The following is a 25,040-nucleotide window of genomic DNA, read 5'->3' on the forward strand; positions in this document are numbered from 1 at the left end:
ACAGATGTGCCTCTCACCAGGCTGGATAAGGATTAAGTCAAGGTTAGTTGTTTGTCGGGTGCCAGAATCTGCTATATCACACACACACTCAAGTCTCTCAACAACAGGTACTGTTATGACTCTGTCATAGTCCATGTTGGTGTGAATGACTTGAAACATACCTCCCTGGATTATATGAAGAGAGACATGATTGAGCTAGCTGAATATGTGTCTCAGGCAGGTATCGCAACTACTAAGGCCTAACCATAAACCAAACATATTATTCATAGGAGACTCCACTGTGAGACACACAGATGTGCCTCTCACCAGGCTGGATAAGGATTAAGTCACGGTTAGTTGTTTGTCGGGTGCCAGAATCTGCTATATCACACACACTCAAATCTCTCAACAACAGGTACTGTTATGACTCTGTCATAGTCCATGTTGGTGTGAATGACTTGAAACATACCTCCCTGGACTATATGAAGAGAGACATGATTCAGCTAGCTGAATATGTGTCTCAGGCAGGTATGTCCCTAGCCTTAAGCAGGATTCTACCATCACCCAGAAAGATACCTCAATACACACAGAAAATAATTGACTTTAACAATTGGCTTAGTTCTGGTGTCATTCCAGGGGGATCCAGTACCTGACAGCCTGGGAAGATATGATCGACAGACCATGATGTTTTGCTAGAGATGAGCTGCATTTATCTCACTTGGGCTTCAGGCTTCTGGCAAAGGCCTTTGCCGCCTCCACAGTGCCTTTTTTAGGAAGAGTCATGAGGATGATACTACCAACATAAATTTCAACAAAATGCAAATTAAAGGTCATGCTGCTAAACACTAGGAGTCTAAACATGAAACTACACTCATTGCAAGCATTCTTAACCCTGGAAGATGCTGACATTTCTGCAGTCACAGAAACCTGGTTTAAAGCTGCTGAGAGCACCCCAGCCTTACCTGGTTACTCATCCTATCATACATTCAGACCCCAAAATGTGGGCAGCAAAGCCAAAGAAGGTGGAGTTTCAATATATATTAAAGACACACAGACCTCCAGGCTAGTCAAACAGTATAATGCAGAGGAGACACTCCAGGTGCAGTTAACCATTGACAAGACCCCTATTCAAATCATAGCTAGCTACAGGCCCCCAAATTTGACTCAAGATGCCCACTCTACCTATCTGGACCTCTTCGAATCTATCAAGATTCAACCCTTTACCCTGATCCTGGGTGACATTAATTACTCAACCATAGTTTGGAAAAACTACTCATGCCAGAACACAAATTCCCAGAGATTCCTCGACTTTATCAATACAAATGCCGTGGAACAGCTAGTCGATACCCCCAGAAGAGGTGATAATATCTTGGACTTGGTATTGACCAACATGAGTAACCACTGCAGCTCCCCTACAGTATCATCTTCCCTGGTAAGATCTGGCCATAAGGCAGTCACTTTCAAAGTCACCATCTCCCCTGAACCCCTCTGGCTAGGGTCAAACAAAAAACTTCTCCAAAGCTGATTACAACCTCCTGAGGAATGGTATAAACAGCTTCATAGCCCCCTTCCCCTCTGCAGGAACTGGCACCAATGTCCAAATCTACCCCAAAGTACTATACGAACATTTATATAGATGCATGGAATCAGGAATACCTGACAGGATAAAATCATCCTCCACAAGGAAGAGTAAACCTGTCTGGTGGACATCTGCAATAAATAAACTATATAACAAAAGGAAAAAAAATGCTGTCCAGGACCAAGAAGAAGCAGGCTCCCAACTGGAAGCAATCTCTCCTTAGCCTGAACAAGCAAATAAGAGCACTAGTGAAATTTTCTAAAGCCAACTTCAAGTCCAAACTGGCCACATCTACTAGAGACAATCATAAATATATGTACGCAGTCTCAAAGGAAGCACCTTTATCTGTGCAGAACTGGTGGTCAAGGATACCACATACACAAATGCTGTAGATATAGCCAATCTACTGGCTGACAGATTCAGTGAAAACTTCACCCCTCTGTCCCCCCATCAGTAAATCAGGACATTCCCAGTACTTGCACCCTACCCCTTATCTCTAAGGAACAGGTCATCACTGCCCTCTCAAAGGCAAAAAATGCAGCCTCCATCGGACCCGATAACATCCTAGGCTGCATCCTACATGAACTCAGGCATGAACTTGCAACACCATTAGGCACCCTATTCAACCAAAGCCTGAGTACCGGCTTTGTCCCAGCCAAGTGAAGGACAGCCACTGTCATCTCTTTACACAAAGGTGGAGCATCTACCAATCCAGGAAATTATAGACCCATCAGCCTAACTAGCTTGATCTGCAAGGCCATGGAATGGATTATCATGGACCTCATTAACATGACATTGGCAGCCTCCAAATACAACACCCCACAGAGTTTGCCTTTGTCAAAGGGAGGTCATGTCTGTTAAATATGGTTGACTTCTTTGAGACAGTCACCAAAGCCATGGACGAGGGGAAGACGATGCACACTGCCTACCTTGACCTGGCCAAAGCCTTTGACACCATTCCCCACTTGGGCATAATAGATAAACTCTCTCAACTGGGCATCAATCCATATGTTACCAGATGGGTAGCAAACTGGCTCACTGATAGAACCCACCTAATCAAAATAGGGGAAGCCACCTCAACCAGTAGACCTGTAACAAGCGGCATACTTAGGGCCTCTGTTATTTGGGATATACTTCTCTGAGGCACAGGCCAAAACCAGTGGGCTATGGCTGGCCAAGTTTGCAGATAACTGCAAGCTGGGTGTGGTCATCAATTCCACAAGTGATGTGAATGCCCTCCAAGAGGGTCTCACCCAAACAAATGACTGGTGCCAGAAACATGGCCTCAAGCTGAATGCCAAAAAATGTATCATTATCCCCTTTGGGAAGAGTGATGTCCCCACATATTATCACATTAATAACAATGTCCTAAGTACGCAATGAGTAGTGAGTGATTTGGGCACCCAGGTTGATAGCAACCTGACCTTTGACCACCACGTTGCTTGCATTGTAACGAAAGCTTTTTATATGGCCCACCTCATAAGTAAGGGTATCCCATCCAGGGACAAAGAGGACATAACACCCCTGTAGCCTTCCCTTATAAGGCCAATTACGGAGTACAATGCCCCCTTTGGCATGTACCTCGCAAAGCACATGCATCAGCTGGAGAGACCACAGAGGTTCTTCACCAGGAGAATCCAAGGCCTCAAGCATCTACCCTACACAAGCTAAAAGCCCTGTCCCTCTACTCAGTTTAATAGATACTCCTCAGAGGTGACCTCTGTCTGGCATAGAAAGCAATCTCTCACCTCACCTTGATGGGGCTGCTGCATATCCACAAGTCAAGCTCCACTCGAGTAACGCATATGCGTGACCTCAACCTGGTTTGTGATATCAACAGAACTTATTGGAGGGACATTTTTGTGTCCAGGAGACTCACCCATATGTGGAACAGACTCCCTGTCCACATCAAGCAGAAGTACCTCATTATCCCTTTTTAAGCGCAACCTGGATGGAAGATAATACACCCTTGAGATTCCACCTGTGTCTCTGCTTTGGGTGCTGACCTGTTTAAACATGGGCTAAACTCTTAGCTAGGTTTATAAAGACCGCAGGGTTAACAGCCTAGTAACTTCCTATGATCCTATGATTTTAGAATATTTTTTTGATGTTAATAACAGAAATGTGAATAGTACTATAGCTATCCTCTGCTCTCTAGTCTCTTGGCCCTTCCTATTGCATCTGGGGGGACATACCTTTTAACCTCTTAGTGCAAGAAATCTGGACAAAGCCTAAAATAATGGGGGACAAAGGCTCAAAAATACGGACAAATTTTAAATATTGCTCTTAAAAACTTAAAAGTTGCTAGAATAACAGGATTTGTGTTAGCTTGCAGTTTCTGAGGGATAAGAAGTCTGAAACTCAAATGTATATTGTTATTTAGTGACTTCAATCCTCAGTGATTTGCCAGAAAAACACATTTTATGATGAACTGACTAAAAATAAGAGGAAAAAATCTAGACATTCTGAGAAAATCTCTACAGTTGAGAGGTTTGTGGGGGAGGTGGGGAATGCAGGCTTTATTGTTATCCTTGGAAAGTAGGTTAATTTTGAGATATCATACATCTGCACCCAAAGGCTTGAACCATGAAATTAGTACAACTGCTATACTGAGTTAAACAAAACAAAACAAAAAATGCTTAAAATAATAAGTATTTGCTGAACATGCATGTATCATAGGATATAAAAAAACTGAATTATTATATAACTAATGGTTTATTGTTTAATTGTTCAATTGGTGCTGTTATTTAAGGTATTTGATCGAGTACTTTATTAATCCAGTAGAGATGAATTGTAGAGGTACCAGATAACTCTCTGAAAAACAAACATTTTGCATTGTCATCCACAGTTTTTTTTTTTTTTTTTTGAGCTCTAACCTGAATAACTATCAGCTCTGAAGTGGTAGGAGCTTAAGCAGAAGCCATGCACACTGAAACCTGTGCCAAAGATGGATAAGCTGTGTTCTGTCTTGGAATCTTCAGTGCCAGTTATAGGCCTGCTTCATTAGTTTTCTTTTTTTGTGACTCCTTCTCTTTTTATTTCTCCTTTTCTTTCTCCTTATCATTTTCTTTTTGTTTTTCAGGCTTGTCTGAACTACTAGACTGAGATTCTGGAGGAAGGAGACCTTTAAGTATAAGTTTGCTTTTCCTTTTGACTAGATAGCAAGACCCAATGGCCTTGCATATGGCACAATCCGCAGATAAATGAGCAGGCCATAGGCACACCACGCAGAGATCACGGGTGTCCTGAGGTGCAATTCTGTGGCCACACCAGACATACTTCTTGAAGCTGTTATCCATGGAAGAAAAAGTAAATGTAAACACAGCTATAAAATTCTCAGTGATGGTTAAAAATACCCAAAATATGGAAACGAGAACAACGAGAACAAATTAGGCCTCCTGCCTAATGCTCCCTCTCTCTCTCTCTCTCTCACACTCTTATATATATATATATATATATATATATATATATATATAGTTTACTACTGAAAGTTCGAATCAGCTTCGGTCAACCAATAACAAAGGTTGACTCGAAATGCTGAATATGAAATTTCGAATGTAAACCCAAAGCAAAACTGAATACATCAACCACCATGGTTCAATGTATTCAACATAGCAGGAGGTGATGTCACTCACTTCCTGCTATGCACATTAACATACCTTTGAACTCTACAGTCAGTGGTACGTTATTTCTAGTATTTTGCAGGTGGGCTATGCCCCCCTGCACCCCACACCTCCTGTACATTAAATATACCAACTCCAAGATCACACTACAGTGAGAAAATGGGCTAATTCCCTGTTCCTCACTGAAGCGCGACCTCCCTGCACAATGTCGAACCAAAATGATTGACCTACACTAACTGTTCACTGCAGTGTAACTCGATCGATTTTGGGTCGACATTCTGCGTACCTGGGAAACTGCCTTTCGACCACGTTCCAGTCAACCGAGGCAGTTTCAATGTTGCCATAGTAAACCTATAAATATAGATGTAGGTATCAGATTCAACCTGCTGTTTTCAGAATATTTTCCCTAGAGGATCAAATAAATTTTTGGATACAAAAAGGCTAAGGAGGAAATAATAAAGTTTATCCAACAAAAGGTGAGCCAGAAAACAGATGGGAACTCAACTTCTCATTCTTCTGACAATAATAATCATAGAAATACTGTGCCAGTGAAACGGTTTCCAATTTTTCAAAGGAATAGGATGGGAATTGACTAGAAGAATCCGGAGTACCTCGGACATGAACCAGTCTGATAAAAACAGCTGGAGATGAGCAGAAAGAAGACCAGCAACACTACTATTAGTGAATTAATGGCAGGTCATAAAGTATCAAACACATTTCTGAAATATGTCTTTGCAAGAAAAAGTGGCCAAGAAAGACTGGAGTTTTGTTGACTTTGTTAAACTTATGGGTGGACTGTAAAGCGTATACCCCAGTTTTTGCTGTTAATGGAAGGGCAGAATTGTCTCCCAGAGGTTACCACACCTTTGAAACAGACTCCCACTTCATGTCAAACAGAGCACCTCATTGGCCCTCTTCAGACACAATCTGGATGATTGAATGAGTAACCATAAATTCATCCCAGGGGGTTCCACCCATGTCCCTCTTCAACACAGGCATTAGGTGCTGATCATGGAAATAAGGGTAGAACTTGGCTAGGATTGTAAGGGCCCTAGGCCCATTAGCCTAGTAACCTCCTATGATCCTATGTTTAGAATGACACTAAGGTGAAAAAACAGTAACTAAGTAAAACAGCTTTTATAACTTCTGATGTACAATTGGTTACACATTGGATTTGATATCCTATATATATATATATATATATATATATATATATATATATATATATATACACACACACACACATACACACACACACACTTTTGGTTTTGTTATAATACCTATTTTTATTTGTTTATACAATCTGGATTGTTTACATTATTTGTCTGTACTACTTGTGGAGCTTTTCTTCCCGGGCTTCTTCTGAAAAAGGGCTTTTTCTCAGTTAGACCAACCCGGTCACCAAATGTCAAATAAATAAATAAATAGATTTTTGTTCTTATTTGTATAAAACATTTCATTATACAAACTACATGTAATATAGTAAATCAATTTTGTATAGTGTATATTCAACAGTATTTTAACTGTAAGGAAGTCTTCAGTGACTGTTGTATATGCTAAAGATACTGTGAAGAAGTACTTATTTAGTTGTAAGAAATATAGGTTTTACAGTATAACAACAGAAGAGAAGAAAGATTGGACAAATGCAAGTACAAACCAATATGCTGTGATCTTAGAATTCTAGGTGGGGGTAGGGTGTAAAAGTGTACTGATTATGTTATATGTAGAACTAAAATAACTTGCTATTTTTTACAAGGGAGGATGTCTAGAATAATACCCCTCACTTAAGCAATAAATGAGTGTTTTTGTAGACAAGTAAGCTAGAAAAATAAGACAGAATGATGAAAGCTATGAACAATGTGAAGTTTCTTGCATCTGCAAAGCTATTAGTTTTTTTTGTTTGCAAGTGTTCAGTGGGAGTAAAAAAATCTGCAGCTGAAGGCAATTGTACATTTTGCTCTGAGTGAATTCAACAAAGATTCATTCATGCATTGTAGACTCATTAGCTGAGTTTTCTCTCTCATTGCTGACTACTACAGTGAGATGAACTGTCTGCCCATGCACGCAATTAATGTTGAGAGTTCTAAGCATTCTTTGCAGTGGGAAATGAAAATGTTAAAGGTACAATGGCAAGCAATTCAGTGAAAAATGAAGTTTGAAATTATTGGAACTAAATAAAGGATAGTAGCTACCTTAGCAGCATTAATATTTGAATGCATTTAATAGAACAGTGTATGCTTTAGTTTTATTTTAAGATAGAGCACTTTTTCATAGGGCTAAAAGTCAATGTTTTCTGGATGGATACAAGCTGTTTTTCACATCTGGGAGGGGAATAGAGATACAAAAAGAACAGAAAGCAATCAATATAAGTGGGAGTACAGGCTGTAACATGATATAGCATGGATAACCTTAATTTTAGGTTAAGTAAGGCAGTGCCTGAGGATGCTGCTACCAGTTTGGGGCAATTGTTCCTATCTGGAGAGTTAAACTTCATTTTCTAAAGATGTACAGAGTTTGAGTGCTTATTCTAAGTTAATAGGAGATGGGGGTATTGTAACATGTCTTTAGATTTTTGTTTGAGGTTTTCATTAAAACTAGAAGTCGAAAAAAATGTGACATATTTTCAAACAGAAATAAGAAGAAAACTGAATAAAAGTTCAGTCTGCCAAACATTAGTGTGTGTACATGTAAGACAAAAGTTGGAAATGGACATTCAAAAACCTGTCATGTATAATAGGTGCAGACAATAGCTTTTTATCATAATGGTTATGCTATCTTTATTATCTTGGAATGTAAATGGTCTTACAGGTAATAGATATAAAGGAAAGAGTACTGGATTATATTAAGAAATGCACAGTGCAAATAATAATGCTGCAGTAGGTACATTTGGAAATAAATGATCATGTGAATTTGACAGAGAAAGGATTTCAGGATGGATATTCAGCAGATATTTAGCAGAATATTAAGGACAAAGAAAATAGGAGTAATAATACTAATTGGCTCCAAAAGTGACAGAACAGGGGAAAAAGACAATAATGGTATATTTCTGGTAATTAGGGGCTATTGGCAAAGAGCAAGATTATGCTGGCATGTATTTTATATTGCACCAAAAACTGCTATTATAGAGCTTAAGAAATTTTTGGGAGAAATAATAGCTTTTAGCAGGGAATATTATTTTAAGTGGGGACTGGACCTTGATTTGCATTAGAGAGGATGTATCAGGGGGACCTAGAAGTGAAAATATAATAAAAGAGGGTAGAGCTCTGAAGAAATGTATAAAAAAATATTTGGTACAGTAGACATGAATTCAGAAGCAGGAACTCAGGCAGAATTTACATATTATTCCCAAGGTACAATGATTGGGCTACACTGGATAGACATTATATTTCAGAGGAACATGTGCATTTAACTGAAAGCATCAATGCACATGCAATAACTATTTCAGATCATGCACCAATAAAATTGAAGATAAAATTTAGGGTAATGAAGTAAACATGGGACATGGGCACTTTCCCACATACTTGTTAAAAAGAGTGGAATTTAACTAATGGGTAGTGGAAATTATTCAAGAGTTATTAGGGAAGATAGAATTTTCTTCAGAAGTGATAGCTGGTAATTGGGATAAAACGAAAATGGATTTTAAAACTAGGGTAGAAATAAAACAGAAATAGATATGGTTAAGAACTAATAGTTGTTATTTAGAGGAAATGGCAATGGTTAAAGTATTACAAAATAAGAGGAATCTCACAGAACAAGAATAGTCATAACTGCAGAGTGCTAAAAAAATAAAGGAGTACTTGGATAATGTGTAGGGAAATTGTTCTTAAGCAACTATTTTTGATAAGTCCAGAGCAGAAAAACTTTTAGCACAATGACTTAGGTAATAGAAAGTATAAAGGGTTGTCACTAAACTTAGGAAGCCTATGACAGGAAAAATAACCAAAGATTTTACAGAAATATTAAGAGATATTTTGGAATTTTTAAGAAAATTTGTATAAAGCAGAGAACTGTGGAAATCAATAAATAGCAGAAATGGAAATATTTATGGATGAGCTAATTATAAGGAAATTGGAGGTAGATGAGGCTCAATAACTAACAGTTAAGATAAGAGGAGATGAGATAAAAAAAATGGTGATGTAATCAATCTGCAGGAAAGTCTCCAGGAGCAGATAGTATTAGTATTACTGTGGAAATTTGGAAGTTAAGAAGGAAGAAGGGGATAATAATCTGGAAGATTGTAACAATATTTTAAAAGGCAGGGAAACACCAACATCCAGGAAGAAAATTGTGGTGGCTGTATTACCTAAAATGGTAAAAACCCATCAAACCCACCTTCAAACAGACCTATGTCAATTATAAACAATGATTAATAAGTGTTTATGTCTATACTAGCTGGTGATGGCAAATTGACAGATATGGATCAATGGGATTTTATAGAGGGGAAACAAACACCTAACAACATTAATACAGCAATGATGATCCAAAGGGAAGCAGATTGTAAGAAAATGCTGCTGTTGTTGTTGGGTCTTGATACAGAGAAAGCATTTAATACAGTAAGCTGAGATTTATGAGTAGGGCAGTGGAAGCATTTGCTTATCTTATACAATAACAAAGTTAGGAGAATATATGAAGGATCTGAAGCAAGAATTAAAGTTGGAGGGGTCCTCTCTGATACGTTGTGTTTGAACAGAGAAACCAGGCAGGGGTGCCCACTTTCACCTTTGCTATTTGCTTTATATTTAGAGTCACTGGCAAAGAAAATAAGGGACTCAGAAATTCAAGGATATAATTAGTATGGTAATCAAGAAAAGTTGCCTTTATTTGCAAATGATATTGTTTTGTACCTGATAAATCTAGAAAAGGACATCTCAGTGTTGTAGAACATTTTGAGACAGTTTCAAGTAATTTGGATATATAAAGTTAATGATAATAAAACAAAGGCTATAACCATTAATAATGAACCTACACACAAATTGGTTTAACAATACCCATATTTACTGGGACATGATAATATGAAGTATTTAAATGTATGAAATAAAGACTTCTGTAATGGCTGCTAAGGATATGTGGGAAGAGACTAAACTAAAGATAATACAAAAACTGAGAAACTGGAAGCTCCTGTTTAAGCATATAGATAGTAAGATACAAGCAGTAAAACAAATTTTCATCCCTTTAGTTTTATATACGGGTCAGGCACACTTTTATCAACCAGAGAAGAAGTTATGGACAATACTTAATAAGTTGAAGGAATATATCTGGGAAGGGAAGGTGGCAAGATTTAAGTGGGATATATTGTTCTTTCCAATAAACAAGGTGGTTTAGGACTTCCTGACAAAGTGATATTTTACAGCTATGCAGTTAATATAATCACAACCATATACAACATTATATTCATAAAGCAGCAAAAGGCATTCTAATTCTATGAACTAAGGCAACATGAGAATAGAGAAATGAGAGTTTACCAATAGTGGTGACTAGAAGTAGGGGAACAGAAAATAGACAACAAGTAGCTGGAATTTACTTGGGAAAACTGGCAAAGGAAACAAGGTACTGGGAACACATAACAAGGGAAGGGTAATAGACTGGGATAAGTTCAAGAATACATTTGGACTGCAGAAAAAAAAATGCCTTCCCAATAGGGATTGATATCAGAGTATAGACAAGGAGAAAGGGATGTTGGAATCAGACATGAAAGACCTGTTCTGATAGAGTTTTTAGCTGAACCTAGAACAAAAGTTACTGTTAAAAAAAGGATAATTAGTAGGTAATATAAAATATGGCTGAATAACTGTAAAAATCAGAGGAGGTTGGAAAAGATTGGGAAGAGAGACTGGAAGTGCAATTTATAAGGGAAATATGGAAGAACATATGTATGGTTCCTGAATATGTAAAGTCTAGATAGTTTAAGTTTTTTTCTTGGAAGTATTTGCATGAATATTTATATAACCCCAGGCAGACTTCAAATAATTGTTCCTCAGGGGTAAACAGTAAATGTTGGAGGTGTGATGGGGAAGAAAGAGATAATAAATGTTTTGGGAGTGCAGTGAGTTGGCTGATTTAAAGAACTTTGTACAGAGTACTCTGTCAGAAATAGTTGATGAACAAATGGCTGTAAGTAAGGAGATGATTCTTTTGAGCTGGGAAATATGATATGAATTTCCTAGACACAGTAAGACCTTGTTAAGTTTAATTCTACTGGCTGCCAAAAAAGCAAGTACTATAACATGGAAATAAAAGTTTAAACTAAATATATCTGAAATATTGAATATGGAAAAAAAACAAAAGAACTGGAAGAGAAATATTTAGAAAAGGGAAGGAGCACATTGCATAGAAATAAATGGAAACTGTGGAAACAATACATGCAGAATAATATTCGGGAGGAGGAGGAATGCGATTTAAGGGAAGACATAATGTTGGACTGATGACAATTATAATGAAAGACATTGTGATGCATAACATATGTGAATGGGAAAAAAGTTAAAATGGTTTGTTTTCTTTTCTATTATGCATGCTTGCCTATGGCTTAAGTGATAATAAAGGTGTTAAGAAAACAGAGAAAGATGAGGCAACAGGCATACTTTACTGAACTCTAACAAAAGCCTTCATTTTTTTTTTGTTTTTTGTAGTCTATGTCAGAGAGAGGGATTGGAAACAAGTTAAAGACCCTTACTGATGAAGGTCTCAAACCCATCCTTGTGTGTACTTTATAGTAAGACAAAAGTTTAAAACTGACTAATTTAAATAAAGATTTTTTTGCAAGAGATTTAAGCTTTCAGTCCTGACCAGTTTAAAAGGAGATTGTGGCACACAATCATGTCAGCAGTTCGGCAACTAGCTCCTCAAATGCCAGTATTCCAAAGAACACTTGGAGAAACTAGTGTCATCAAACTTTAGAGTTTTCAAAAGAAATCTTTCAGAAACCACTTTTAGCAAAGTATAGAGTTTTTTCCCCTGCATCCCCCCCCCCCCCACATGGAGGGATACCCTAGTACCCTCAGATAGATATACAGATACATAGATAAGCAGATATAATATATAGATATGTATTCACTCTGAGGTTGCACAATAGTATGGAAAAGAGAAACAATGAAAACATTCCACTGCCACTGGAAGTGATTTTAGTGAGGTTTCTTCAACCTATTAACATTCACAAAAACAGAACTTGATTACCTGACACACTCCTTTTTAAAAGTATTATTTTGACTAGTAGCAGAATAGTGCTAACATGATGAACAGAAGACACGTTTTCTTCTGATCTAGGATTTTTAGGTTATAGGCCTAGAGCAGATGGACTAAGCTTTTCTGACTTATGTTTTTACTTCTTTTCATTCTTATATTAAGGAGATTCAACTTGCATATAGACCAGTTCAGCCCTAGAGGTCGAGAGAGCCAACCCCAAAGCAGTACTTGGGCTTGAAGCCCCACTAGGAGTGAACACTGAATCTTGTTCCACTTTAAACAATTTTAACTTGTTTTTCTTGCCGCTAAGTGTAACTTGGCAAATACTTTATAGATTTCATTGAAAATATTAAAATGCTCATCACTAAAACAATATAAAAACAAAGAATGTTTGTCCAAAGGCAGTATTTTGTAATCGTATTTGACCTTAATCACCATTTAAAGATAAACACAGAAGACAACAAATCAGAACAAAGCAACAGCCAACTTTAAATGCTACCAACAATTAGCAAGTAAAATTCTGGCACAGCAGAAGACCATACTGAAGGTTTCAAACATTTTTACCATAACAAATATCTAAACAATAAAGTATATCCTGGAGCTGTTTCTCTGTAGCTTCTGTTTTGACGTGCAGTAAAATAAATCTGGAGAGGAGGGTCCTTTCCCATAACATCATGAGTAAAAGGACAGGGGTAAAGTTAACTTTCTGGCAGCTGAAGTTTTTTTTAGACGTGTGGTAATATCAGTAGTTAACACAATGTAAAAACCTCCTAGCATGGCAAAAATAAGGATGACATTTTGATGAGCCAGATTAAATGACAGGGTATACAAAGGCAGTCATCATGGTTAAATATTAAATGAGAGAGCATAAGAAGGCAGTCATCATGGTTAATGATGAGCATTGATGTATCCCAAGTACAGATTAGGTTCATTAACACCTATGTGGTATGAAATGTTACACCTCTAGCAACCTACATACATGCATTCCAGAGAATTTTCTGAAAAATCAACTTAAAAAGCATAAGATAAAGAAATGCAAGTATTTTGTGAACAGTAAGAGCTATTAAAACTGTACAAATAATTTTATCAGTAAGAAGTATTCTTTACAATGATAACAGCACATTTATTGTTTTTCCATAAATACTATAATATATTATAATATACACAAACCCAGTATTATATGTTTGCTAACCTTTCACAAACTTCTTCTTCTTTCGGCTTTTCCCGGTTAGGGGTCGCCACAGCAGATCACCTGTCCGCTCATGTTCTCATATCTTACAAATTGTACAACCTTGACATATATTGTTAGAACACTTTTGTCAACTAGATATAAGCTTTCGTGTGACAGCAAGAAATTCCTCTCTAATTACATGTTTTTGAGATATTTACAGAAATATGAAACAATGCTTAATCATATAATTATCAATATTAATAACACTGAATATCTCTCAAGGTATACAACTTACAGTACAAATATCAATGTCAGTTTTCATCAACAGCATCTAGGGTTTCATCTGATGACACAAAATAGTTTGCAAGTCACACATTTTTAGAAGTACATATGGAAATACTGCTTATTTTCATAATTAGTAAGAAACAACTAGCAATATCTCCAGTACAGTGTGACATAAATGGTCATTGACAATGGATTTTTGTGTGTCTACTGCCATAGCATTTAACACCGTACCCATAAATAGTATGTAGTTCTCTCAGTTATGAAAATATGAATTTAAATATGAAAATATAAATAAGTACCAATCAGTGATTAATTTCACTATTGCCAGAAGTCATACATTAATGATCTTAGTGCTGTTTTGTTAACAAGTCCTTTCCCTTTCTAATATTGTCTATTATTAGTTGGTAAGTCACTTACTTAAAGAAACCAGACCCAATAAAAGTGTTGATGCCATAAGGAGGTATGGATATTAAATGGTAGTATACAAAAAGGAACTATAAGCATAGACACCCAAGTATTCTGAAGAAATAAAGGCATTTAACAAAATATATAACCATAAACCATATTAATTATTCAAATGAAAAATAGCATATTACCTTGCACAAAAAATAATTATTTTAATAAAAGTAAATGCAGTGGTGTACCTGGTATGTACTGGGCTATGCCCTTGAGTGCGATTAAACAGAAAAATGAAAGGATGGAAATGGAAGCAACATAGAGTAGTCCTAAAGGTGGCAAGAGCTTTTAAATACCTAACAGAAGGAAATTATATGACATATTTGATTAAGTTGGTTAAAAGAGGGAGGAGATTAGTGAAAATGGGGAATAGAATGGAGTTTATGATCAGATGTACATCTATAATTACAAAAGAATTACAGGTACCCAATCCCAGCACCAGGAGGATTTAAACAGGAAAAATTGGGCTAATGGACATACTGTTGATAACTGATTAAAGCTGGGACTGTCTAGGTTTAAGGAATATAAGACACCTTTTCCTGATTGGATTCTATAATGATATTTAAGAGAACTCCTGTGGGGTTAGGATGCTCAATCCACGGTTTTTAATGACAGGCTGTGCTAGGGGACTGCAAGACTGATACGGCAGCACCACTGTATAAATCGAGATCAGGAGGTGTAAGACTAACCATTTGACTTCTTCAGTAGTTATGGTAGTGGAGAATTTTCTGACAGAAAGATTGGTGAGTTTTTTTGTGGAAACACAATTCTCCAGTCTCTTTCTACATGATTTTGTAGAAAAAAATTAAAGTGATTTGGCAAGTTTCTACAGTGGATGCCATGTTGCTGGATTCTAGGAAGGCTTTTGATAAAACTTTCCTTTTGAAGACTGGTGAGTAAAATAAAATGTTTTGGGGATAGCTGCAATAGTTAAGGAGGAGGAAACATGGCTAAATGATAGAAGGTACAGGGTAGTGATGAGGGTAGGCTGTCTGAAGAAAAGGTGCCACAAATGGAATCATACAAGGAGCAGTGCCGGGGTCAGTTTTGTTGAAGGGGTATAGATCCAGTATTTGTAGGAGTATGGAAAACTGTATTACCTTTTTACTGATTAAATCAAGGTGTAAGTATCTTTGGAGGAGAAAAGGATTAATCTAGAGAAACAGATTTGAAAAGGCTATTTAGATGGCATCTGCTTTTTAGTATGGATAAAAACAAAGACATGCATTTGGGATGCTGTAGTCCTAAAGAAATCTGTGGTGCTGTAGCTTAAGTCAGGAACACAGAAAAGGATTTGATTCCGAGGCTTCTGTGTTCTGATCATCAAGAACAATGCAGTAAATCTAAGACTTGGAGTAATAAGGTTGTATTATTAATATGTATGAATCCCAGAAGCAGGGACTGATACTGTCCTTATACAGATCACTGGTTAGGCTTGGCTTCACTTGAAATTGAGATTTGGTGGCCCTAAATGGAAGTTAAAGAGTTAGCATTGCAGAAAAAGGCAATGAGAATTGATGTGAAATAACTGGAATATTAGGAGAAGCATAGAGGTTTATGACGTTTTGGTTTGGAAAGAACGGAAAGGGGAAGCATGACTTTTCAAATCTTGAATGTTTACTATAGCAGATTAAGGTAACAGAGAAGGACACCGAGAGAGGACAGAGTCATCATTTGCAAAGTATAGCTCTGAATTGTTGGAATATATTTCTAAACAGAGAAGGTAGTGGGCTTGAAGACAATTTACCCAGGATGAGTCCTGAATGTCAGTTAAATAAAAGCATATATGTAAGCATGCGATAGGTAGGGGGTAGTGAGGTGGGTATGAGATGAAGTGTACAATGAGTTAGAAAATGTATTTATTGTGCAAATTACAAAGGCATTCCTCTTTCACATTAATATAATATAAAGTTAAGCAGACTGCTGGCTTAACAAATGAATGACTGGCACATACCATGGTGCTCACACATTTCATTGTGATGGAGTGGTTGAAGGGTAGGAAATAAAATGTGCAAACTCATCTCTGTGTCAGAAAACTAAGTTTTAGAATTTAATGATACCTTACTTTTTAGCTGAATTGACATAATTTGTAGTTACAACATATTTTAAGATTTTATTTTAATAAACTGCATTCCAAAGTTGTGAAAAAAATCAGAAAGTTGTATGTAACTATCAGCAGCATTAAACTGTTGCAGCAGTTTGATGAATATGTTGCAGGATCCCTCAAACCATGGCACATTATCTCAACTGCTATGTTTACACTGCCCCATAAAGTGACTTTATGTGAGAAGTACTGCACAATATAGTGAATTCGTGTATAAAAGTAATAAATGGTTTACATCACTTTCTCAGCATAAGTTTGACCTCTCCTGCTGTTCAGTTTCTGAGCTGGGTATTTATATAAACTGTTGTGACACCCTACAACTTTTGTTTTAAAAGGCTTGTATGTAGCCTATGACAGACATGGTTACTAATAGGCTTAAAAACTCAGCCAGCTCAGGAAGACCCAACCACCACTATCAGACATGAACCCAGTACTGACCAATGAGGAAAGTATACATGCCTTTCTCCTATCCATATGAGTTAAAGACAGTCATACCTCTCAACCTCTCAGTACAAGAAATCTGGACAAAGCCAGAAATAATGGAGGGACGAAGGCCCATAAATAGGGACAGATTTTAAATATTGCTCCTATAAGCTTAGAAAGGTGTTAGAATAACATGTTTTGCATTATTGTGCATTTTCTGAAGGATATGAAGTTTGAAACTCAAATGTCTGTCATTATTTAGTGACTTCATAATGATTTGCCAGAAAACTGCAACTTTTATGGGGAACAGACCAAAAATATGAGGCAAAAATCTGGACATTTTGTGAAAATCTGGACAGCTGAGAGGTAAAGCAGAGAAAGTTAATTAAATACTGCTGTGTGCCACATGCTAGCTGGACTCTGAACCTTCATTCTTACATATGACAACACACCACAGAAAATAATTAATTCATTCAATCCATGTATTCTCTTTGTTTTGGGAATATATGAATTCACTTTTGCTACCTTTCATTTATATGGCAGTACAACATCAGGATACAGTTTCCGTTTATTGCACAAACATCAAAGTAGAATGCCTCTGTGCAAAGAAAGCTGTCCTACAGACAACTGTAAGAATAACACAACTGTGTGGGGAATAAGGTTATGTTGCACAGGAATGTGTGATGCTTTCCTGAGGTTTGACAGCCTCAGAGTTGACTGCATTAAGTAAGGGCATGTAGACAGTGAACCCCAACCAAACAAAAATACTACTGTAACACCCTACCTCAACTGAAACTATGAAAAAATAATTATACACACTACATACACTAAAATAAACAATAAAACCCCTCCAAAGCAATCACAATTGCCTAAATAAAATCCTTAGAACTCAAATCCAATTTTATTTAAAAGAATAAGTTAGAATAATAAAAATACAACTACCAGCCTAATGGAAATTTTCACTACTGGCACCGTGTATCTCAGCCTAAGAATCTAAATTAAGTAAGGGTAACATTTATATTTAGATAAATGCTTCCACTGATTATCCAAAGTGGATTGGTAAATTATCACAATGGTGAGAAAAGGATTACAAAGACAGATATGTTCACAATGAGAAAGGCCTCATTATTGGGTCATTTCCCTGACTCTGAATCATACACTAGCACTGTCAGGCCTGACTTCACTAGTGTTCTGCTTAGTAACCCATGCATCAGAGTGGCAAAGGCACCCTCATACACTCCCTGATACACAGACACACACACAAACACACACTAACCCACCCCCAATACACACACATCTTTGCTGAACTTCCCTGCACCTGTGATTACTCCCACATGAGACAATGACATTGGGCGACTCCTATGATTATTGTGGACAGCTTTTCTCTTTAGAGTAAAATTCTGTTCAGCTGAATGATTCTCTGAATCATTCAGCAAAGCAAATTGTAAGTCAGACTTAGGGGTATAGCATATGGCTAATTAGCATTATTCACTTCCTTGGATTGCTGACCACCTTCTGTCCTGAGGTCCTACCAGTGGAGAAAACCTGAGTAGTAGAATGGTCTGTGAATCGAAAAGGCTTACCACATTGGGAAAAACTTCCAAGCTAAGACTTCCCCATTATGCTACACCTCCCTTAATCACAACTTAAACTAAAAGCAGAACTACAATTAAAAAACTGACATATCCAAATATAATTCTACTACTGAAATGATAATGCAAACTTGCCTGTCACTATATCAAAAATGTTAAACATTATCTCAAGATCTTTAAAAAATACAAAAAATATATATCTAAAACTCTATTTAGTACACAATTTACACAAGTAACATAATTACTGCAGTTGAAATAAATGGAAAACATTAATCCAAACTAAAAAAGGTAAAAAATTGACAAATTATATATATATATATATATATATATATATATATATATATATATATATATATATATATATACACACACACACACACATACACACACACACACACACACACATACAGTTCATGGGGGTGTAGTTAATGTAATTTATGAAATATATATTATTATTATATATATATAATATATATAATATATATAATTATTAGTATAATGTCTTGATGACATTTATACAACTGTACACTTATGTACGTACATTTGTATGATTGTTTTAAGGAAGTTTTAACTTTGTTTTTAATTGTACTCCAGTTATTAAACACTGATATTTAACTAAATTTTAAATGTTTGATGGTTAGAATCCAATTAAATCAATTTTTCAATTAGGTTACCAATTGTATCTGGTATATAAGACAGTGAGAGGCACAAGCTACATCATTCTGATGAAGGAATACAAAAACGCTATTTGCAACTACAAGCGTTTAATTGCTGTGTTTTGCTGTTTCCTTGCTGTTGGTTACGTTGTGCTGGGGATTCTACATTAAACACCTTCGACCCTCTTATTGGTGACTCGCAGTGAATTTTTGGTGTTCTAATTTATGAAATATCTAGAAACTCGTGCCCTATTCTTGCAATTTCAGATATTACTAGCATCTCATTTCAGACCTCCACATATTTGATAGCTTCATAATTGTACTTCATTTTAATAGCAATTTTATCCTCTTTTCCGTGTCTGATGTCACTGATCCAGGAGAAGGGTCCCTATTCATAAGGAGCTAGGCTTGTAGCAGATCAGTGCCATTCTGTTGTGATTAGTAATACCCCTGCTTAAACTGAGAATACAGACTGCAATGTTGATGTGGAACAATGCCTGCATTCCTCGACTTATGGCTGCACTGAATTTACAGATACCCCTACTTAAGTTTCTGACTCTCAGGATGATGCTTCTCCAACACCCCAAACCACATAAATGAATGCTAATCCACCAATGTTTTTTACTTACTTCTCCAACACCCCAAACCACATAAATGAATGCTAATCCACCAATGTTTTTTACTTACTTCTCCAACACCCCAAACCACATAAATGAATGCTAATCCACCAATGTTTTTTACTTACTTCTCCAACACCCCAAACCACATAAATGAATGCTAATCCACCAATGTTTTTACTTACTTCTCCAACACCCCAAACCACATAAATGAATCCTAATCCACCAATGTTTTTTACTTACTTCTCCAACACCCCAAACCACATAAATGAATGCTAATCCACCAATGTTTTTTACTTACTTCTCCAACACCCCAAACCACATAAATGAATGCTAATCCACCAATGTTTTTTACTTAACCAGACTTATTTCTGAACACTAACAACTAAATGTACAGCAGCACAAAATTGCAGGATCACTAAATAATCTGTAAGTCTTATAAAATCGTATTATACTGAAATAAAAAAAGTTTTATAGGTTTAGAATTTACTTAGCATTCCTGCTTTTTTTTGTTCTGCTTTCAATTTTTTTTTCATCCTGTGAATGACTTTGCCTTCCACATGGGTATTTTTTTGAGTTATTTCTGATCACTTCTGGCTCAAAGTAAGGCAATACTAGAAGATAAATTATATATAATTCAGTAACAGACATTTCTTTGCAGGCAGCTCCTAACTATGCCAGATGTGTGTCTGCCTTGGAGCTAATACAATCTTGATACAGGTGCACCTTTAACTAGAAGTATAAGAGCACTTTTTCCTGGAAATCCCTCACCCATCATTCCAGTACCTGCACTCAACTCCCAATAACATCTGGATCTGCTGATTTTGGAACTCATCCTCTACCAGTCATGTCTAATGCTGCCTTGAAAGTACGATAGTGCATTTGAGCCTTCACTAGACCATTATTTCTATGGGAAGATTACTTTAGTGCAATACATTGTTAAAAGACAATTCTTTTAGTTTGGATCTGACTAGTTGGGAAACTAGTGGGATGTCACGGGACTATCCCCTTTGGAATGGAAGTGATATGTAGTAGGTATATTACGTGACACACCTCCTCTCATGTTTTTCATTCCAGCCCTGCATAATGAAAAATGTCGCACAATCCAAATGACCACCTTGCTTTCGAAGTAAATTCCTAAACCTATAATGCCACCATTGCACATAGAAAACCTGCCTTCTGCCCTGTATTACTTTTATCCTAAGAGACACACATTAGGTTTGAGATTTGCCACATGACAGGGTCATAAAAACAACAGTGCTAAAACAGACTTATTTATCACTGTGGAATTCAAAAAACTTTACCCCAAATCTCCTATAATTTATGCAGGGCTTTGCACTGCTTTTTACACACTTATGATTTCACTTGCTTTTTCCAAATAGTTATTTTATTTGTATTCACAGTTTTCCTCAGTATTAGATAGTTTAAATGCAATTAATACATATGTATCAGATGCTTCAAAGTAACCTTTCATCTTAAAAGACTAATTCACAATTATACATGAAAAGATAAGGTTAAATCTGCTATCACAGCATACCAAATATTTGGGTTTAGTTCTAGGTCTTGGTGGGAATCGAAGTCATCTCTTAAAATAACATGGTTGCTATGCACTTCAGCTGCAAAAGAAAGGTAAAGTTCATTAGAATCCTGGGGAAACAGAATTTCATTCAGTCAAATATTACAACAGTTTGCTTAGGCTAACTAAAGACAGCTCAAGAGAGATTAGCGCTATGATAAAAATAAACAAGCAAAGCTACTCCTCTGAAGCATAACACACTTGGGAGAGGCCTCAGTGGGCTTTGACTCTGTACCGTCTCTTCTGTCAAGGACATCAAAGCCAATGTGCATGAAGGATAACAGATTTCCCACCTCATTAACGGCTAAGTCTTGTACAACCGTTGTCAATCCAATTGTTCCAGGTTTTGTTTTGCTGCTATTTAGAAGGCTGTCTGACAAAGAGATGTGGCTATTCAATGACTAGTTTATGATGCTGTATAAGTGGAGAGTGAGTACTGTAATACATACCCAAATGGGGACGTAATGCTACTTCAGTTGGAGCTGCAAAATAACACAAGAAAATAAGAGTGTTAGTAAAATTGGTAACATAGGCGCTGCTGAGATTTATGATTTATTATACCCACTAACATCTGATAACAGACAGCACTCCTGTGTAATTAGGTATAAACCAAGTCCTGTTCCATTTTCTCAATATTACTAAAACAAGCACAAGGTTGAAATCAAGGTTTAATCTTACTGAGCAAACTCTGTATAACACTCTGCTGTTGTGATATTGTGAGATTACTGAGTAATGAAGCATCACTTTAGAAAACTAAGAAAAGAGAGGACTAGTCAGGGGCCCAAGATATGCTGCCATTTCTCCAAAACTCCATTTTCAAAGATGTATTCTATTTACAGCATGCTGTAAATAGAACAATCTATGTGTTACTTGTTTTATGAGGCTCCACAGCACAAATATGATACCAGAAAATGTTATTTGCCAATATTAGAAAAGTAAACTGCAGTTTCAAAATTTGCTCTTACTTCATTAGAGCACATTTGTAGGACGACTGCATCTCCTGAATCCCCAGATATTAAGACAGTGACTGCACATCCGTATTACTTACATAGACTAATTGCAGGAATGCTATACTTCAGAGCAGGGGGAATATTCTGAGGTAGTACTGACTCAGCCCTTGGTATATATTCCCCCATATCTGTGCTTCCAGCTCTGCTGTTCAGAAGGCGACAATTACAATATTCAGAATTTCAGTATTTGTGTGGCGCTGTCGCATCATATTTCAAATACTTTTTATTACACTCTTCTATCCAATACAATGTGTCTTTCTCAGAGCAATTGATTTCCATTAGATCTATCTTTCTTTGTATACTGTGATAACTTTAGTATCATTCTATTATCTCAACAACTGCACAGTTAAAAATGTAAATATACACTGTTGCCTTGTGAAAGGTGGAGCACTTGACAAGAAATGCATATAAACCTAGAAGGTTGTATAGATAATCTTTTATTTCTTTGCACTAATCGTGTTGATCCAGCTTAAGATGACATACTTGCCATTAATCTGTGATCAACAGCATCACTCGCTAGTGCATTAATGTCTTATACTCTTCACAAACCACTGGAATGCTGCCATCCACAAGGGTCAGCACATCTAAGCATAGCAAAAAGCATTGACACACTTCTCCATACTCTTAATCTGACCTCTTTCTGATCTACACTTTTTAAAATTGGGTCAGTGACTGATTTCTGTCTTGCCTTTTAAGAAGAACAAGTTCAGTGCTCCCCAGGGCTCTGTTGTAAACTCTCTGCTGTCTCCTTTTCCCTAAATAAAATTAGCTAAGGTTTGATTAAATCATATGCTTCTCTACCACCAACCTGCTTATATCGGCACACACCACTTCTGCTCCACTACACGCAAATCTTCTAAGATACATTCAGTCCTTCTTAGCTGATAACTTTAACTAGTACACTATAAGCTATTTAATAACTACACCAAAATCAAAGGTCATCTGTAAGTGCACAAACTATGTTCAGATCCCTTTCTTTCACAATATCAAACTGCCTTGGATAACTTTTTCAATAGTCTTTCAGTCTGGGATTAATAGAAATCAAAACAGGAAATACGTGTTCTCTCGCTCTTTCTTTCCCCCTTACTTAAAGTACGGGGCACCACACACAAACTATGTCGCAGTTACTTGCAAGCCACATCATGAAGCAGTTCTCAAGAAGTACAAGACTAGGTTAGGAACATAAGAAAAAAATCTGGCCTAACTAAGAAGATGCCTTATCACTTCTTAACTCCTGCCTACACCCCCCCCCCCCCCCCAGCAAAGAATGGTTATGACTATGACCAATTAGGGTGAGAGGAATGATTGGGTCATATGAGACAGATTGTCTAAATGGTAAAGCTGGGAGGATCAAAAAGAATGTATTAAAGCTCTTATTAATACTATCTGCATCGTACTCAGACAATTTCACTCCTTTGTCACAGTCACTTGTATTTTAGCTGTCTTTGTCTTAGTTGCACTCCTGACCATCCCTACTTTCTCTTTATATACTCCCACCTTCTCCACCTGTCCTTCTTTACCTTCTGACCTATTTCTTGTTGATTGGATAGCTGATTTTGTAACAAACTTCTACCACCTACTATTTCTACTATTTCACTATCTTTTGTTTTACACCCTAAATCTTTTGCTTTTATGGTTACTACTGCTTTTAAGTATGTGTACATATTGATATCTGACATGCACATATGTATGTATATATATATATATATATATATATATATATATATATATATATATATACACACACACACATACACACACATTTATACACACACACACACACACACACACACACACACACACACACACACACACACGAGTCCCCTTGAAAAGCTTGAGTTTTCAGATACTCAAAATTCATGTTGTCGAGACAATATGATCGAGTTTCTGAAAACTCAAAGCTTTTGAATGGAGATTGCAGTAAGGTGAGGATCAAGGAATTTACCCTTTTCTCTACTGTACTGTGATCTTGGAATTGGTATATATAATATGTAGGGCATGTGGGGGAGCAGGGGGCTTGCTCTTCTGCAAAAATGTAGAAAAAAGGTAGATTTTTGTTGTTTTTGAAGTTCAAGTTTTCAGAAACTCGATCATATCGTCTCGACAATACGAATTTCTAGTTTCTGAAAACTCTAGCTTGTGACATAGATCCATATATCCCCAACAAACCACAATCCCAACAATCAACAAAACAAAATAAATACGTTTTCTGAAAAACGCACACACAACACAAGCACACAAAAAACCTTAAAAACCTACACTAAACCTTACATACACAACTATCTATGCACTAACCTTAATCCAAACCCTAACCCTAAGGTCCGTCACTATCGTACACTCACCTAACCTGCTCCCTAACCCTAATTCACTTAACCCACCCATAACCCTAAAGTCTGTCACTATCACACACTTACCTTACCCGCACCCTAACTCTAACTCACTTAACCCGCCCCTAACCCTAAATTCTGTCACTATCACACACTTACCATAACATGTCGGTGTTCTCAGCGTCGGGCTTTTAAACTGTCGGTCATCTCAGTTGTCGATCTTCCAGTCTCGGTGTTCTCATCATCAGTGTTTTGGCATGTCAGTGTTTTCAAGTAGACCCATAAATATATATATATATATATATATATATATATATATATATATATATATATATATATACACACACACCGACAACCACATCACTTACGACAGTCCATAAACACAACCTACACATATAACCACAATACACAAACAAACAAACACCACAAACCACCACACACCACACACACAACACAAAAACAC

General features: G+C 36.7%; 1 protein-coding gene across 4 annotated transcripts in view; it reads right to left on the minus strand.

Moving 5' to 3' along the window:
• The window catches only part of RELN (reelin), a 3,085,913-nt gene that overhangs the window by 2,040,830 nt on the left and 1,020,043 nt on the right, over nucleotides 1-25,040 (minus strand). For all 4 annotated transcript variants that reach the window (XM_044088524.1, XM_044088525.1, XM_044088522.1 and 1 more), the window contains exons 5-6: nucleotides 21,690-21,722; nucleotides 21,202-21,280 (exon numbers count right to left, since the gene is read on the minus strand). In XM_044088524.1, coding sequence (XP_043944459.1) covers nucleotides 21,202-21,280; nucleotides 21,690-21,722 — 112 coding nt within the window. The remainder of the gene's footprint in view (nucleotides 1-21,201; nucleotides 21,281-21,689; nucleotides 21,723-25,040) is intronic.

Source organism: Protopterus annectens, chromosome 11.part0 (genome assembly GCF_019279795.1).
Source record: "Protopterus annectens isolate FY-2018-M chromosome 11.part0, PAN1.0, whole genome shotgun sequence".
Lineage (NCBI taxonomy): Eukaryota > Metazoa > Chordata > Ceratodontiformes > Protopteridae > Protopterus > Protopterus annectens.